The sequence below is a fragment of the Monodon monoceros genome, unplaced genomic scaffold, assembly GCF_005190385.1.
Source record: "Monodon monoceros isolate NGI ecotype Baffin Bay Population unplaced genomic scaffold, NGI_Narwhal_1 Super_Scaffold_2, whole genome shotgun sequence".
Classification (NCBI taxonomy): Eukaryota; Metazoa; Chordata; class Mammalia; order Artiodactyla; family Monodontidae; genus Monodon; species Monodon monoceros.
In genome coordinates, this window is record NW_021703776.1 from 41,393,435 (window position 1) to 41,413,195 (window position 19,761).

A 19,761-nucleotide genomic window follows, 5' to 3' on the forward strand; every position below is an offset into this window, starting at 1 on the left:
TTTTTTTTTTTGCAGTACGCGGGCCTCTCACTGTTGTGGGCTCTCCCGTTATGCAGCACAGGCTCTGGACACGCAGGCTCAGCGGCCATGGCTCACGGGCCTAGCCGCTCCGCGGCATGTGGGGTCTTTCCGGACCGGGGCACGAACCCGTGTCCCCTGCATCGGCAGGCGGATTCTCAACCACTGCACCACCAGGGAAGCCCGATACCTATTTTTTTTAAAACAACTATATAATACAATGTCTTGGAGATGCTCTTGTATTAGGTGGCTTTTGAAATAAAATTGTACTTATTTCCTAGGTTCTTTCTTTCAAATACATGACCAAAAAAATAAAATAAAAACCTGGCAAAAACATATAGGGCCTACAGCAACAAGGCCTGAATCAAGCTACTATCTTAAAAAAATAAATTAGAGGTAGATATTTACATAGGTTTAAGTAATTAAAGAGTATAACCAGGTCTCTTAAGTTTTTAACTAGTGTTTCAAAATGATCATGCCCTATAATGCCACCCTCAACCCCCATGGGAATTTTCTTCTAGACTGAATTTTTCTTCATTACGTAAGACTGTTTTTATAATTTTTTCTTTTATTTTTGTTGTTTTATGTACTCCACTCTGTTATGCTTATGCTTTCCTTTTTTTACATAAATCAGAAAATTATGTTGCAGTCAGAATTATTCATGTGTATCTTCTGACATTAGAACTAATTTACCTTAAACTTAAATGAGTTTAACCTCCAGGAGAGCTCTCATGATATTCTACACAAACTACTTCAAAAAACAGTGGCCTAATATGACAGACTTTCTCAACTTTGTTGAAGCACTTTGTATTTCTTTACTGGAATTTTTACTTTCTCATTACCTTCCTCAGCGACATTATAAAAACCTCATGAAATTTAAAACCAGGTGCCTTTACTTGAGGAATTAAAACAAACAAATTATACTTTTAATGACATCATTTTGGAAGCAAATATTTAAAATCCTGTAACAGTACTAATATGCATTTTATCAACTTACTCTTTTTGAAACATTTAATTTCTGTGCCATGAGTTAGTTCAATAGGGCTTTATCAAAAGACAATTTTTGAAGGAAATCAGAAAGCGTTCCTGTAACATACTAAAAGATTCTTTGTGTCACTGTCCTTTGAAAAGAGGATACCTCTTTTATTTAGATGAGGTCCCCTTTAGATCACCCCCCCACTCCTTCATCTCACCCAGGGCTTTGAGCAATTTCTTCATCTCAGCAAGAGAGGCAAATGGCTAAAATTAGCAGTCTCTGGACCCTCAGGAATAGCCACTGTGCCGTATCAGCTGAGATTCCTGATTAGAATTATGTCTAATTTAAAAAAAAAAAAAAGTAACAGAACAAAACAAAGAAGCAAAGAAGAAAACCAAACAAAAAACAAAAAATGTCTATCTAGGCCATCTTTTCACCTTTCTTTATTTCATAAGAGAGAAGCATTTAACACATTGTTTTGAAAAATGATAAGGAAGTGCTAACGAAGTTTTTGTCAAGAAAAAGTATCTGCCATCATTATCTCTAATAAACTTCAACTTTTATAATATGCTAACAGAACTTAGTAATTTTATTGTTTTATGAGATAAAACATAGTAATCTTAGCACAAAGGGTTTGGATCAAATTATATATTTTTGTGGCCTCAATATGCAGAGCATGGTCAACTTCTCTTGTCAATGGAAAATTAATTCTCTTTTGTTCAAAATCCAGATAATCACTCTTAATTACATCTAAATCCAGAGAATAACCATGTGTGGCAGGTTACTAAGTGGATGAAATCTGTTTCTGAAGTACTGTTTCCACTAAATAAGACTTTAAGAAAGGTCCTATGCTGTGATTTGCTTTCCCCATTATATCTGTGATGAGAAAATGAAGAAGATGGAGCCTTAATCCCCCAAAGCCAAGGTCTCAGCATCCAGCTTACCTGACAAGGTTTTCATTGTCTCCAGTTCCCTTGCAAGTGGCACATTCAGTTCGTAAATCCTCAGCCTTGGGCTTCTTTTGTAACACAGACTGCCTTTGTCTCCTCTCTCTAGGAACTCTCTCCTGCCATACAAGGGAGGATGAAACAAAACATAAAATCAGGATATGAGGAAAACAGAAATAATTTTAAGCAAGAAAGTTTCTCAAATTTAGATTGTGTAAAATATGCTTAACTTATTCCAACCTCATGTTTTTCTTCCTCAGGAATGAAGCTTCGTTTTCGTCCTCTGGTTCTCTAAAAAAAAAAAAAAAAGAAAGAAAGGAAAAAAAAAAAGAAAAATCCACAAAAATATCTAATGTTTAATTAATAATAAAAATAAATTTTCTCTGTTAAATGTTACTGCTTCGGTTAAGCACTTGGAAAATTAGCGTTTCTAATTAATGCTGTACTGCTCTATTGCACTTTATTACAATTTATGCCAGAGGAAATAAACACAAGACAAATTAAATACACTCAACAGTGACAGTGTTTTACTGTTAAATAACACAGGTATCTGATAAGAAAAATAAGTTCTACAAAATTAGCTTGAATATTTCTGAACACCTCATACACATCACACAATGATGATTTATGCAGAACATTTAAATTTTCATAACTTACACGACTTCTAGAGCTAAAATGCTAAACCTGGACTCACATCTATTGTATGCCTCTGTGTGTGTGTGCGTGCGTGCACAAACAGGTTTGAATAACATAAAGAAACAATCTTTAACAGCTGTAAATAAGTGGGAGGCAAAGGTCTCAGATGTCTCCCAATCCTAGTTAAAATAAAACTAACTAAAAAAAACATGGTATAAGTGACTCAAGCTTATTTCCTTAAAATTTATATCCTGTATTTTGGAACACATTTCCCATTTGAAAGATGACATCCATATGTTTGAAAGTAATATAAGTACAATAGGATTTGCAGCCAATATGTTAAAAATCTCCACCCATGTAGCACAGCCTCTGGAGGTTTATAATCCCCATGTGAAGATCACTGCTCTTTAGAGAGACTGGAAGAAAAAGGAGGCACCACTCCCCAAAATTACTTTACCTGACTGTTGAGATCAAAGATCATTCCCACGTTAGAGTAGGTACCAAATAATTCTAAAGAGAATTGCTGTCCAATATAAAAAACATTCATGTTTTTCTAAATTACTGTCATTTCAATTCTCTACAATACCGAGTCACTTGTTATTCAGTACCCAGGCTAACTGCACTCTGTTTAATCTGCCCCTAGATAACCAAGAGTTGACTAAATTAGCCGTTCAAAATAAGTAAATTTATAGACTACATATTCATTTACATTTATATTGCCAATCAGTATGTTTTAATTACATTATGGAAGAAATAAGGAAGAAAAAGTAAGACTATACCTAGGAAAAGGTTTTAAATGCAGGCCCTACATCTGTTCTTACTTCCAAAGAATTAGTACTAAGCCTTGCTCCTCAAAATACCAATCATGGTTCATAAGCACTGGCATCCCCAGGGAGTTAGTTAGAAATGAAGAATCTCATGCCCGGAACAACATACTGAACTAGAGAACCTGCCATTTAAAAAGATCCCCAAGTAAGTCATACACACATTAAAGTTTGAAAACAGCCCTTAATACTGACAACACTTCTCCAAGTCCTAATTAAAACCTTATGGCTAGCCCTTTGTATAGTCATCTTTCCCCTCTGTGACACTCCTTTCCTCATGCTTCAATTTCTGTCCCCCAGTGCAATTTATCCCAAAACTGGTAAGGACCATGTCATATTCATCTTTCTAGACTTAAATTTAATACAATACATATTACATAAAAGTTCAATAAATTTGTTTTAATAAAATAAATAATAAGTGTTTCGATTGAAACTCACAGATGAACACGCTAGATAATACAAATGATAAAACAACTGACAAAAAGGGTAAATTATTGTTCCCTTCTCTGGTAATCTATTTTCAATTTGCATAATTTATGCATATAGCCATCCATTTCAAAAAGGTGATCAAAATTAATAACCAATATCAAAGGGAAAATATTCAAATTACTTATCTTAATTCTATAAATATCTAAAGAATGCTCAAAAGGCCTTCACACATTTCCATATTTTCTTCATTCAACCCATCTTTTGTTGAGTCATCTAGTTTTTGAATCATCTAATCACTGAATTAATTTTTGAAGTATATGTGTGAATGCTCCAAGTTCATGTTTTCAATTCTTTTGAAGATATATAATTATTTACCATTTCTGATTAATACTTTAAATCTTTGAACATCTGGTTTGATTCCGTCAATTGGAAGTTCTTCAAACCCATACTGCAGTTAGCATCAAAAAGCATAATGCCACAGAATGATCCTATCACACAATGACATAGTTACATACCTCTGCATTTATAAATTCCTTTTTATTATATTTTATTAAATATTTTTAAATGAATAAAAATATAATTATCTAAAACAGTCATTTTAAATGCATGTATCAGTATTACAAAAAGGTAATCATTGATGTATTCCTGCAGTAATTTTAAATAACTAAACATAAGCAACATAAACAAATTCTAGCCAGAAAACCAGAGTTGTTACAAGCAATACGAAATTACAGCATCTTAGAGCTCTGAGATAGCAGGCCAGGGAAATGACTTGATGATCAGACAGCTGAAAACTGACAGAGGTAAACTTCAACCCAGGTCTCTCAACTCTCAATTCAGTGATTTTTCTTGCATGACAAATCCAAGATTAAATTTAATCCCAAATAGAGATGAGCAAATTATCATAAGAAAGCAAATCTCTTATTCTCACTTGAATATGTAAATAAACTGTAATACCGTGACGCGTAAATGAAGAGTTTTTATATTTTGAAACAAGTAAATAAGACAATTTACCCAATGGAGAGGAGACCTCAATACTTCAAACTGACACTATATTCTATCCAATTTGGTACCTTATACATGCAATGACTAACATGATCCATTACCGAAATAACTTGCAGCAAGCCTTAGCATTTATCACACAACTAGTATTTCCAAAAATTGAAAATAAGAGGATTTAATCCAAACACAATGTTTCACAATATCAAGTTCCCCAACAAAGAAAATGCTGAGAGTTGTGGGGGTTTTTTCTAGTTGTAATGAAGTGGCAGCAACTGTAACTGTTATAACTCATACCTGCCTACAATCATAACAGATAAGATATCTTAAACATGGTATCCCTGAATGAATCAGAAAATATAAGGGGAGTTAAAAAGAGGGAGAAACGATGGAAAAAAGAAAAAAACCATGCTTGGCTCATCCAACAAATTTCAATAATCAAATAATAATTTCAATAATCAAAGAGCTTGCCCCACCTTAGATGTACAGAAGTATTTGTAACCAGGTTGTCATTTCATGGTATACATTGAGGCTGACACTATTTTAGAAACAAGATAAATAAAGCAGAAGGGAGAACACAGGGTGTGGAAGAAGGAAAAACATTATTTAACAAATATGTGCTTTAGAACTTAACACAGATAAATTATCTAGACATTCCAAATGATTGACGGTATATTTCCAAATTGTGCTTCCTTTTGTTAAAAGTAAAAGAAAGTTTGAAAATCATTCCAAATCTTGACACATTCCTATTTTTTTCTTCTTTGTTAGTTTTTAAGAACTTTATTTTCTTAGGGAACACTGACAATCTGAGCTGCTTAGATCATCTGGCTCTTTATCTGTCTTTGGTACATTTACTTGAAAACAGGATGTGATAAAATCATCCACAAAGAGTGGCATGATATTAGAGACAATGTATCTAAGTTAGGAGAGAATAAAACATTTTTAACTATAGGCATCATTTTAATAGCTTATTCACCTAAAACAAATAATTAAATGTTTCAATAACTTCACTCATTTGGACTAGAAAACATGCAACAAATTTTAATTAATTGTTTAGAGCTGGGTTGTTTTAATTTATAATTAAGTCAGATGCATGATGATTTTTCCAAGGTTAGAATGATTCATTTCACAAATGAACTAGATTTAAAACTAAAAGACAGTGTCTCAGCATCTTTGAGATCACTAAGATGGATTTCACATATTCATTCGTACACTGATTTCTCTAAATTCAACACTTATTTTTTTGATGACAAATCAATATTTATACAAATGACAATAAATAACCCATACATGGTTAGATGAAACATAAAGATACCCTCCTACGTAATTTATATATAAAAAGAGAAAATGCTTGTTTATGAGAAAATTCCAAATTCAATGTTAATTAGGACAACAGCCAAACCTTGAAAACCTGTCAAGCTAAAATATCTTCAGATTTATGCTGAGGAATAAATGTTGGGGCTGTCTGGCAGCTGTTCAAAATGCTTCAATGAAATATATACAGTATATGTATTTCCTTAAAAAGTATTTGTTTTCCAATTATAAAACAATGTATTGAAAACAATCATATATTAAAGCTAATAAAATATTCAAAAGAAAAATGTTACATATATAAACAAAGTGTGAACAAAAGCACCACCAGTTTCTGTTGGGCTATTGGCATACAACAGATGGAATGGTGATCCCCCAAAATGAGTGTCTTCCCTTCTTGTCAGTTGGCTGTAGAGTTTCTTTTTATCTAATCTAATTTATATTAACAGCGTTAGGAAAATAGGTGGAAAATAAAAAGAACATCATGATCTAATTGGCTTAACACTATTAATTAAAATAACCACAAGCCTAAAAATATAAAAGATACATCCTACATAATAAATGTTTCTATAAAACTCTTCTCATAGATAACGGTATATTCAAAATAAGTAAAATCCTGAAGCTCTGCCTCGTCCCTGTTCCCTTTATTCCATGCTCCTGGAAATAAATAAAAATGATGAATTTCCAGGAGGCAAAAAGCATAGCAGGAGCCTTGGGGTTCTGAATACGATTACTTGCCCTAAGGACACTCACAGTGGATCTCTTCCAAGTGAGCCAAAGTGACTTAAGTATGGTTTAGTTCACCACAAAAATTTTTGCTAGGGTTTCTTCTAAGGTTCTGTGACAGACACAGGTTATATAATCTGTTTAGTACTTCAGAGGTCACCTTGGGTCTGATAATAAATTCAATAATAACTCTGATATCTAAAGCCCCCATGTATAACCCTTTCTTCCCAGAACTGCATTAATTTAATCAAAACAATTAGTATAAAGATAACAAGTAAATTAAGACATGGGCATCATGAATGCCTAGTACACTTTAGTCATTTCAATAGGGCTGAATCTAAACGTTTCTATATTTCTACTGAACTAGCATCTAAAAAATATTTTAAAAACAAACATAACGAAAACAGACTCTAGGATATTTGATTATCTCTCAAATGAAGACTGCACTTTTAACAGGCTATTGATTTATACTGTTAAATAAAATGGAAAACAGATTAACGATGTGTTTAAGTCTATTTCCAAAAAAATGATCTATAAGAAAAGATGCATCCTGAAAAACAATATGGTTTCAGTCAAAGCTGCTAAAAAGTACTTTGACTTTTTACTGCCTTTATCTTCCCAAAAAAGGAGGGATACAAAACAATATAAAAATGTATGAGACAGGAAGAAAGATCTGACAACTTCAAACAGAGTAGAAGATGATACACTGTGTAAAAGACTATGGAAAGATAGTCTCAACAAGTCCCTTTGGCACTTGTATAAAAGATGAAAAGTCACTAGATGACATAGAGTGAAAAGAAAACGAAAAGAAAATCTGAAAGCTTTCAAGTTACATTAAAGTTATTAGAAAATATGCCAAAAAGTACAAAGGTCAATTTTAAAGTAACTTCAAAGGAACATTAAGCTAATTTATATTTTCTTCGAAAGTAATTTCCTGGGCTTCCCTGATGGCGCAGTGGTTGACAGTCTGCCTGCCGATGCAGGGGACACAGGTTTGTGCCCCGGTCCGGGAGAATCCCACGTGCCGCGGAGCAGCTGGGCCCGTGAGCCACGGCCGCTGAGCCTGCGCGTCCGGAGCCTGTGCTCCGCAACGGGAGAGGCCACAGCAGTGAGAGGCCCACGTACCGCAAAACAACAAAAAAAAGTAATTTCCTTCTCTAAAAGCAAGTGAAAAGTTTCCACATTTAAAAAAAAAAATGCAGAGAAAATGTCTAACAAGGTACTTAAAAAGAAGTATCCCAGGCTACCTTTAGAGTAATTCTATAGTTTCACCAATGAAATATGATTAATATACAAGGAGAAAGGGACTAATTCCCTTCCTAACTATAAAGGGCCAGAAAAAAAGACACTTTCGAAGTACACTGTCTTCAGATGCATAGCCACAGTGGAAGAGAAAAGAACTCATTTGTGCAATACAAACTAAGTACCTTCTGTGGTAGGTAATGCATATAGTGGTGAACAGGACAGCTCCTGTCCACCTGGGTTCAGGTCCATGAGTCTACAGATACCAAACAATTAAATGGATAATGATTTATAAATACGGTAAGTGCAACTAAAGTGAAGGATAAAAACAGTCACATACTGCTCAGATCTTTCAAAATCTCACTATAATCAAAACTGTTCTTAAATTTAAGAATCAGTCATAATTTTAATGCCCTTAATAATGATATAAAACTACATTCACCTTAAAGATGCGTATGGAGAAAATGCCTAACAAATTGGAAAAAAAAATTCTCAAAGGAACACACTTACGTGTGACTCTGGCAACCCTCAGGCAGGAATGGAAAAAGAAAGAGTTCAGATTGGCAAGAGGATAAAAGAATCAAGGACAGCAGCAAAAGCATTACTAAAATAACTGAACATAGGATCGAGAAAAGATACTGGAACTCTAAGTGAAGGCATGAGGCACCTAGATAACCAGGCTGCTGAGTAACTGTGAGAATAAAGATGGCTATTGGACTAGAAATGTAAAGAAGAAACCCGCAACATACTGAGGTCAAATGAATTTAATCATGATTATTTCACAAGCATCTTAAAATTAAAATCAAATATTATTTCATACAATACTCTCTACCCAATGCAGATAACTCTTCCAAAAATATCCCTGATAGTCATATAGCCTCAATTATTCTGGATAACAAGGAAGCATGTTCCATATGACACAGTTCTAATTGTTGGTCCCAGTTTTACTATCTGAACTTATCCTAGAATTCATGTAACAGAAATTTAGATATTTAAAGATAAATGACCAGGTCTTTATTATGTAAAGAGTCTGTTTATTCATTTATTAAACTAATAAACATACCAAAAAAACGTAATTACACTTGTGACAAGGGCAGCAAAATAAAATAGTGCTATGTGTACAATGTTTCAATTAATTACTCCTCAGAGTGCTTTTCTAGAACTTCATCATAGTATCACATTAGGTTTTGCTTTCTTAGTTCATATGAGCTAAAATTGAGGGATGATGGCAATAATGACAGAGGATTAATTAACACTTTACAACAGATCTACAATCTCTGTCATTTTTCATTTGTTAAAGAGTCCAATTAGAACATCATTTTTGCACTATGGAACATAGCATAGATAGCAGAAAGGGAAAAGGGCCTGCACCATTTTTTTTTTCTTTTACAATATCAACAGTACCATTAGCCAACAAAGAAATGCATATCAAAACCACAGTGAGGGGCTTCCCTGGTGGCGCAGTGGTTGAGAGTCCGCCTGCCGATGCAGGGGACATGGGTTCGTGCCCCAGTCCGGGAAGATCCCACATGCTGCGGAGCAGCTGGGCCCATGAGCCATTGCCACTGAGCCTCCGCTCCCGGAGCCTGTGCTCCGCAACGGGAGAGGCCACAACACTGAGAGGCCCGCATACCGCAAAAAAAAACAAAACAAAACAAAACAAAACACAGTGTGGGCTTCCCTGGTGGCTCAGTGGTTGAGAGTCCGCTTGCCGATGCAGGGGACACGGGTTCGTGCCGCAGTCCGCGAAGATCCCACATGCCGCGGAGCGGCTGGGCCCGTGAGCCATGGCCGCTGAGCCTGCGCGTCCGGAGCTCGTGCTCCGCAATGGGAGAGGCCACAACAGTGAGAGGCCCGCGTACCGAAAAAAAAAAAAAAACAAAAAAAAAACAGCGATACAACACAAGTGTCGCTGGGCTAAAATCAAGGTGTTGGCAGGCTGCATTCCTTTCTGGAGGCTCTAGGAAGAGAATCAGTTTGCTTGGTTATTCCATCTCCTAGAGATTGCCAACATTCCTTGGTCCAAGGCCCCCTTCTTCCATCTTTAAAGGCAGGGATGCTATATATCTCAGACCCATTGTCTGTAGTCACATCTCCCTCTCACTTACAGTCAGGGAAGGTCCTCGCCTTTTAGGTCCACATGTAATTAGTTTGAGCCCACATAATACTGCTGAATCTTCCCATCTCAAGGTCCATAACTTTAATCATACCTGCAAAGCCCCTTCTGCCATGTAAGGTAACACATAAACAGGTTCTGGGGATTAGGACACGGATATCTTTGCGGGGGGGCATTATTCTGCCTACAATACTCAACACTGTGGAAATCAAATTTATACACTAAATGAATTTATTAAAACTATCATCCTATAGATGGAAATGGGGCATTTAACAGTAGTAACACTTGAAAAACAAAATCCCTAAGTATATTACAATCACACAAACGTGCATAGGTAAGAAATAAAATGCTACTTTGGGTTAAACTTCAAGAACATAAAAGTATAAGGATTTCACTCCCTCTCTATGCAGTCAAGAGATTACCCTTCTCCCATAGGACACAGTAGGCATATCCTCTGGAGAAAAAGAACCAGACAGACTCTGTACAAGGGTTTATCAGGCACAGAGAAGGGAGCAATGAGGTAGCAAACAGAAACCAGGAAGCTTAAATGCAATTCTGCTTTCTAAACCATGAGACCTTTAGCCCCTTTCTCCTCACCTGTCCAGGAGTCTGACAGTCAAAATTATACCTATCAGTTAGGAGATGAGAGAATACTTCTACTGAATTATTGTGGAAAAAACCTACAGATACTGACATTAAGAAGGTTCCCAAAGAAAAAGCCCCCTGATCATAAAATCACACTACAGGGAAAACAATGGGTTTATCAGCCCTATACAAACTTAATTACCTTTTTTAGAACAAAATAGGAGTGGACATCCAAAGATCCTTAGGCATCCGAAAGCATCAATATGAAAGAGATGAACATGAATAGAAATAATGAAACCACAGGAAACACAGACAATGCACGATACAGAAAAAAATTTTGAAAATATAACTAATATTCATAAAGATATAAAAGAAGTCTTTGCAATCATGAAATAAGAACATCTACTATTAAAAGAAACAGAGAAAGTACATACTCATCCTAACTCAGAAAGAGAAAATCCTAAGTGTTTCAAGAGAAGGGGAAAAAAAAGTTAGAAATGCAGAAAGCAATACTGGAAGCCAGGAGTCAGTAGAGTGATGCTTTAAAAAATATGCAGTATTTTATACACAGCCAAATAACTAATAAAGTATAAGAAATTTAAAAATTTTTAGACATGTAACATCTCAAAAAATTTACCTCTCATTAATCTTTACTCAATAAGTCATTGAAAGCATTGCCCCATCAAGATCAGGGACTAAATGAAAAAAGAAACTGAAATGCAAGCAACAGAAAATTCCACCCACCAAAGGTTAAAAGGAATTACCAGGATGATGATGAAATAAAGTTCAAGGATAACATAAAAAAAAACAATTCACATTAGAGCTGGAGCAGAGAGGGCTCAGAGAAAATATCTAAGAAATTATCTGACATGGCTGACCATATGGAAAACTGTCTATCAGAGATATTTTACAAGGTAGTTGAAGGCTATGAGAAGACTCAGTCTTAGATTCAAAGAAACTAAACAAATTGAAAATACAATGAAGGGCAAATGGTTTATTTTTAAAACTATTCATTCCTTTCTTTAAAAATAAACTGAATGAATGAGGATCCTCAAAACTTAGTGAGACAGTCTGACTGTATTCTTTCCTTCAGAATCCGCCTCACTCCTGCCTACCCAGCCTTAGACCAGTAATAGGGTAAAAAGTGTGCTATTGTTTAAAAGTTCATAAAGTGTTCAGAGAGCATGGCTCTATTATTCTTAAACAATATTTTATCTTTGGGAAGTTTCTATCATGAAGAAAATGGGCTAAGCCAATCAAATGTCACTTGTAAATGAAGCAAAAGGAAAATTTCAAAAAAATAAAATCTTGAAAATAAGTCGCCCTGCAGTATATACATCTGGTGGCCCACTTGATCACAAATGTTTCTTGTAATCATTCATACGATTTTTTCAGAAGACAATGATTATAATAAAGGTAAGTGCCAAAAAGGGAAAAAATAAAGGTTATCAACCAATGTGATCTTTAAAAATAAAACAAAAGTAAAAACCCTAAAGTAAAGTAAAATAAAATCACAAAGTATTACCATTTCACGCTGCATACGGGATCTTAGTTCCCCAACCAGGGACCGAACCCACGCCCCCTACAGTGGAAGCGCGGAGTCTTAAACCACTGGACTGCCAGGGAAGCCCCTATATCTCACATTTCTAACAGATTTTCCACAAGAATGCCAAGACAAACTACTATATCAAAAAATGAGAAAGGACTTGAATAAGCTTTTCTCCAAAGAAAATATACAAATGGCCAATAAACACATGAAAAGATGCTCAACATTAGTCATTAGGGAAATGCAAACCAAAACTAAGAGATACAACATCACACCCATTAGGATGTCTATTATCAACAAATTAAAAAAAAAAAAAAAAGTGTTGGCAAGAATATGGAGAGGGCTTCCCTGGTGGTGCAGTGGTTGAGAGTCCGCCTGCCGATGCAGGGGACGCGGGTTCATGCCCCGGTCCGGGAAGATGCCACATGCCGCGGAGCGGCTAGGCCCGTGAGCCATGGATGCTGAGCCTGCACGTTCAGAGCCTGTGTGCCGCAATGGGAGAGGCCACAACAGTGAACGGCCCGCGTACCGCAAAAAAAAAAAAAAAAAAAGAATATGGAGAAATTAGAATCCTTGTGTAGTGCTGGTGAAAATGTAAAATGGTGTAGTGCTGTGGAAAACAGTTTGGTAGTCACTCAAAGAGTATAACACAGAATTACCATATGATCCAGCAATTATACTCTTACGTTTATAGCCAAAAGAACTGAAAGCAGGAACTCAAACAGGTGTTTGTATACCCCATGCTCATAGCAGCATTACTGACAACAGTCAAGAGGTGGAAGCAACCCAAGTGTTCACCAACAGATGAATGGACAAACAAAATGTGGTACAGACATACAAAGAAATGTAATTCAGCCTTAAAAAGGAATGAAATTCTGACACATGCTACAACGTGGATGAAGCTTGAGGATATTATGCTAAGTGAAATAAGCCAGTCACTTACATGAGGTATGCAGAAAAGGCAAACTGACAGAGATAGAAAATAGAATGGTGGTTGCAAGAGGCTGGGCATAAGAAGGAACAGGGAATTATCGTTTAATGGGTATGGAGTTTCTGTTTGGGATGATGAAAAAGTTCTGGAAGTGGATGGTGGTGATGGTTGCACAACCCTGTGAATGTACATAATGCCTCTGAACTGTACATTTAAAATGATTAAAATGATAAAATAAATACACAAATAAATTAAAACCCTGAAGTATAGTATAATTACAAAGTATTACCATTTCCAGATTATTTGAATGTCGATGTGTATATTTTAACCCTCCCGTAAACAGTCTTAGGGATAAAAAATGAATACAATTGTGAAATTTAGAAAGAGACTTTTGGTTCTAGAAAAGATTGCAGATCATCTAATTTATTTTATAAATGAGGATATTGAGCGCAAACAGGGTAAGTTAAATTACTTATCCAAGGCCACATACAGGGTTATTGCCAGAGTATGGACCAGAATTCGAATTTATCATGTGCTAGTCCAGGTACTTTCCACCACACACTAGGCTATCTCACAGGTTTTGATGCTGTCTAAAACACTTAAGAATTTGATTTTGTACCATTTATCTTTTACAGGGAATAATGCTACAAAAAAATTGTCCTAGAGAGGAAAATACCATTACATTTTAAACGGTTGATTATTTTCTCAAGTATAATTAGAAGTCATATCCATATATATTTCTAATTAAATAAATGTGAGAAAGTTAGTTAAGTTAAAAAAAAAACCACTTCAATCAATCAATATACTAATGATCAAAATTTCCTTAACACAGGAAAAATTTAAAGAGAAATGACCTATCCTAAAAAATGTTCACACCTATTTATCTGAAAAAACTGAATGAATGAAATATTAAGTGACTTTTTGCTGAAGGTGCTCTAAGTCATTAATCATCAATAACCTTAATTGATAAGTGAATCTGTACTAACACTAAGCTATTAAGATTTGATCCAATTAACTTCTTTAAAATTTTGCCAAGTTACTAATGCAAGAAGCTGTTGCCAGCCATCAAGATGCCTATCATAAAAACATATTGTAAGAAAGACAAATACGGGTGTTAGATGATATCTAAATGTGGTTCAAAATTTTTACACTAAATTTTATGCTAAAGGCTCCAATGCTTTTACAGGTGTTCAGCTTGCTGTTACTTTAAAAATTTCAACTTCTTAATTCAAAGGTTTGGGGCAGTGGAAAATAAAGACTTTCTCAGCCAGTAGAATACTTTCCTACTAGTATTAATAGTCAACTTCTAGTTTTGTTGCTCACCTCAATCTTCTGCCTTTCCTCTTCCATTTCAGTTATGTTACCTCTAGGGTAATTTAATGTACCTCTCATATGGACACTCTTACCTTCTAGTTTACATTACATTATTTGAGGGTCAACTTTCTATCACCATAGTTCTTTGAGGACATAGACCATGTCTTCACTTTAGAGTTCTATTCAGCATCTACTGCCCGGTGCCTTACCTCGTTAGTTGCTCAATAGGTGTATACTGAAAAAGTTAACCTGATCCATGGTTCAAGAGTAGGGCAAGGAGTCACAAAGACCAGAGAGTATGGAAAGACGTGGATTCCCACGCAGGCAATTTTTACTGCTTAACTATTAAACTCAGGAATAAATATAAAGCACTCACACAAAAGATAATTACCTACAATTTTGACAATTGTGAAGAAAATATAACATCAATTCATGCTTCTATACATTATAAACAGAAGTTCATCTTAAAGTACTGTCTTCCCTTCACTGGACTCTGAAGGTTTTCCCAAGAGGACAAAATAAAGATCAAACCACTGAGGCTGAGAATTGTGTTGTATGCATTACAAGTCACTATCTACCCTCTAAGCGATGTGAGATAAAGCTGAAAATTAGCAAAATCAGGGGAGATGAAATAAATACAGAATTACTGGGATCCGTAAAGGTGTAAAAAACAAAGCAATTAAGTCTTAAAACTAGAATACTATAACATCATAAAACAGACTGTGTGATACCAGACAGTGAATGCATCACATATCACTAAAACAGCAACCTACAAGGTCAGTGGTATTACAAGTTGTTCTGGCTTGATGCCATAGAAACAAACTGGAAAAGTGGAAGGAAAAAGATACTATTTTAAACTAGTAGAAAGAAAGTACTATAATAAAAATTCATAGTTGAAAGATTAGAACCACGTAACATTTTAAGAAGTTTGAGAAAAAATATTTTATCTAATATAGGAATCAAAGGAAAACAGTATGTATGAAGTATGGTCATTTTACATTTAAAGGTGCGCTAGGTATATAAAACTAATACCTATAAAAAGGCTTTCATGCAGGAGAAGTAAAGCAATTCTCCCAGAGCAAAAGAAGCTGAATTATATTGTGATAAATGAGATCCCAGTTCCCCAAACAAAACATTTTCATTCCTACAGTAAATGAAAACTATATTTAAAAATTATCCCCAATTATTATTACTGGCTAACGCAGAAGTTAAAACCATTAGAGAAAACTGCTAGCTTTCTCCAGAATGTATAATTAGACATATGACAGTTATTATTTTATAAAGTGGTATTATACCATTTATACTGAATCTATGGATCCAAAGCATAGGCTCAACCACTAAAAAATAAATAAATTACATCAAAGCTGACTTCTGAAATATACATTGGCAATGGATGGTATAAATTGTAGGAATTCTGGAAGAAAGAATTGCTTAATGTAATCAAAATAAAAGGGACTCTCTTTGTCAAAATCTCTAATGAGAAAAGCCCTATATTCATTTGTGTAGCTTTTATAAGAGGAACAGAGGAAGAGAGTCATTAAGTTAACAATGCTGACATCTATCACAAGAACCTTTATCTTTTAAGATTCTCTACTTCTCTCATGCTTCCTTTTAATTAACTAAAAAAAGAAAGAAATGAAAAGAAATACAAGGGTGAGAAAAAACCTGTGACTCACCTGTAAATCAACGGCAAACACTGTGAGGGCTCCACTGGATATTCAGCAAGCTAGGGAAGGAGTTAAACTTCTCTCTCTCTCTTTTAAATACTGCTAAGCCTGTAAAAAGCCCACGTTCACCCTCTTTGGCCTACACTGAGGTTATCCTCTTGGTATTTTATAACTCTTCAGTTCTGTATTTATGCTGTCAGTGATGCATATAACCGTTTTATTAAGAACTTCAAGCTTGCCTTGCAGAGGGCTCAGAGCTGGGAGAATATGGATGAAGACGGTATCACAAGTCCTCTAAGAGGAAAGGAAAGGGGGCAGGAGTGGGGGTGGGGAAAGGAGTCTGAAAATGTTGCTTTTTAGGGCACCCACCGCGTGCCAAGTAAGCACTACATTAAGCACTTTTTAAGCTGCAGTTGGTTACTATGCTAGATTGTCTGTGGTCAGTCTGGCACACACCACCACCCCCACCACCCTTGCTTAGTCTGTCTAAGGGTGGAAACCACATTCCCCACAGTCCCCCTTCCCTGGAGAGTTCCATGTCTGTAACCTCATATTTGAAGCAGATAAGTAAAGTGAAGGCCATTTTTTCTCAGGAGGTCATGGGAGTCAGATGCTTGGCTTTTTCAGATGCTGTAGCCTTGCTGACCTTTCCATCAGCTCCCACTTCACAGTCCTGGCAGGCTTTGCAGACTTCCCCACAAACTCTCACTTTTCTACCCACTCACCAGTGATGTTCACGCTGAGGTCTTCACTGTCAAGTTCTCTGACCTAATGTCAGCTCCTACCACCTGCTTGGTGCTTCAGGATAGATATTTCATTGACAGTTTCTCTGATGTTCAGTAGAGCTCCTCTGACCTATGGTGACAGCTTTCTTGATATCCACGCCCTCAGCTATGCCAACAGTAGTATAAGGCCATAATTCTCCATAGAGTGACTTCCATTTTCCTGACCAAACCCTTAGTCACTAAGCTGCTGGAAGCATGAAGATACTGTGACTCTAGCCCAAGAAATACCAGGAACAACTACTAGTAATCTTGTCTAGAAAGGCAGTCTAATAAAGTAATTAAAGTATGGGCTCAGGAGCTAGCTAAATTTGATTCCTGTCCCTACCACTTTGAAGCTGTATGTCCTTATTAGATAGGTTACTTAAACTCTCTGCCTCAGTTTCTCATTTGTAAATGGCAATGATATTAGTTACTGCTTCACAGGGTAGCTACGACAATCGAATAAATATAAAATACACAGTAAATAACAGGTAAAGGTTAAATAGAAATATGCTTTTCAACCCTTTTTCTTCTTTAGACTTAGTCCTCCTATTTGTACCCAGTAATAAAAGAGAATAATGGCTACTGAGATGCTTAAATACTGGAGATGGGATATTTGTGAGCCAATCTAAGAAGATGTTACAAAGTCTTATCTCTGGAGCAGGAAACAACATGTGAAGAATTTTCTAAAACCAGATCATTCCTCTTTTATTTATTAATACTTGAATATTTCTATGTTTTTTGAACTACCTCCATACTGCTTTTCCATATGGCTCATTCTTCAATTTTTTTCTTATTTTTTTGACAGATATACCTATAGAAATGTCAGATAATCAAAGTTCAAAATATGTGCCCTCATAATAAAGACAGATTCAAGGCATGTGAATTGGGTTGGAGAAGGGGAATGTTGGGAGAAAAGTTAAAGAAGACTTTAATTCTATTTTTAATTTATTAGAACAAAAAGTATTCACATATTACTTTTATAGTTAAAACTTAATTTAAAAATAATTCTAACATTCAGAATGATAAATTTCAAAAACATTGATAACTAACAATTAAATATGATAACATTAAAATGTGAAACAGAGAGAATCTCCATGTTTGTTTAAGAAGGGTATTTTCTGAAAGTATACTATTTTCATTCTTATACAGATAAATAGCTCTTTTACCCCATTTAAAAAAAAACACTAAATCTTTAGTGCTATAATTTTTTTCAAACAACTTTTCTGGCCAATCTTTTTATGATCTTTGGGTACAAATAATCTAGGAGAAAAAAGTAACACCGAGACTATTCACTTTGAAAAGCATCTATATCATATTAAATCAACTGTCTCAAAATATGCTGTATTCCTTCAGATTTCTATAAATCCTTATTAAGGAAATCAGAGTAGAATGATATAAAAAATGACTTTCCTCAGTATCCAAATAATAAAAATACAGTAAGGTTTAACGAAGTGTTCTACTCCCGTTGTACACTTTGGCCATGATAAATGGCAACTGCCTGTCAGCAGGAAAAAGTGGATGCCATTTTTCTAACAGCAGCCTTGTTTGGCATAAAAGCGGCACTGGAGCACAGAGACTGAGTCTATGGGCTCATCTCTTTTAACACTGATCAAACCAAGTGAAACAATCAAAAAGATATTTGTTGCTTAATCAAAAAAACCTGAGATGCGGTAAGCCAAATGTTTTAGGTAGATTTGGAGAGACTAGTTAGGAAAGAAAAAAAATAGTAAAGAAAACCACTATGTACTTCTCCAACTTCACTCTCAATGCAGAGCATACACTCTTTTTTTCCCACAGCAGGTTTCATAGTACTCAATTTGGTGGGAAAAAAAAGCAAACCAAAATAGAGAACAGCAAAACAAACATATACTGGCAGTTCATACATACACATGCTGTCAGTGTACTTATTCATTTGCTGCTTCTAATTGTTTTTCTTTTTGTTTGATCTTTTTAAATACCAATTTCCTCGAGGTAAAATAACCTTCAAACATTTTATTAACTTCTACACTATTACACTGTAACTGACAAGATTAATGCCAATGCGCTTGCACAAGGTTGAAAAGGAAAATTGTTCACACCTAAATGAAAGTACAAAGAAAAGGAGTGTTAAATGTAATATTTAATGTGAATGAACTCAGTTACATGAGTTAGTAAGTGGATATATGCCTGGCTTCCCACAGATAACACTACGGTATGGAACGACACATGACCATTTTGGTATAAGATTAGAATATCACATTCCCAACTATGCTATCTAATGATCAAATGTTTTTATAACTACTCCATTTGTACCTCAACTAAATGCTCTTTTACAGACCTCAGAAAAGACACCAGTTCTTAATTCAGGCTGTCTGGGTTCAATTCCTATTCCACTTACTATCTGTAAGATCACAGGTAAATTACTTAAGGCTTCTGTGCCTCAGATTCATTTTGAGTAATATAGGAGTTATGAAAAGTTAAAAGTAACTTATTTTTTTAAAGAGGGAGTAGGGTGGAGGATTACTACAGTATCTGGTATATGATCAGTCCTCAGCAAATGTTAGGTATTATTATTATTAAACCATCTTATATAAAAGTAAACTAATTCCCCACATCCACTTCTGACTTACCTACCTTTGAAAAATGTAATGAAGTAAAATATACAAAGGTCAAATAATAGGAAGAAATAGAGAATAATAAAATGGTTGGATTTATCAGTAATACAGATTTAAAAGATGTTATATTAAT

General features: G+C 35.2%; 1 protein-coding gene across 6 annotated transcripts in view; it reads right to left on the reverse strand.

The window, feature by feature from the left end:
• PHF14 (PHD finger protein 14) overlaps positions 1-19,761 on the reverse strand; it is a 201,186-nt gene that overhangs the window by 109,316 nt on the left and 72,109 nt on the right. For 5 of the 6 annotated variants that reach the window (XR_003795130.1, XM_029233137.1, XM_029233140.1 and 2 more), the window contains exons 15-16: positions 2,182-2,232; positions 1,939-2,060 (exon numbers count right to left, since the gene is read on the reverse strand). Coding sequence is in view for 5 of the 6 variants with exons in the window: in XM_029233137.1 (XP_029088970.1) it covers positions 1,939-2,060; positions 2,182-2,232 (173 nt within the window). In the remaining variant the exon portion in view is untranslated. Of the gene's footprint in view, positions 1-1,938; positions 2,061-2,171; positions 2,233-19,761 lie in introns of those variants that run through there. The other variant, XM_029233141.1, reaches the window with a different exon arrangement.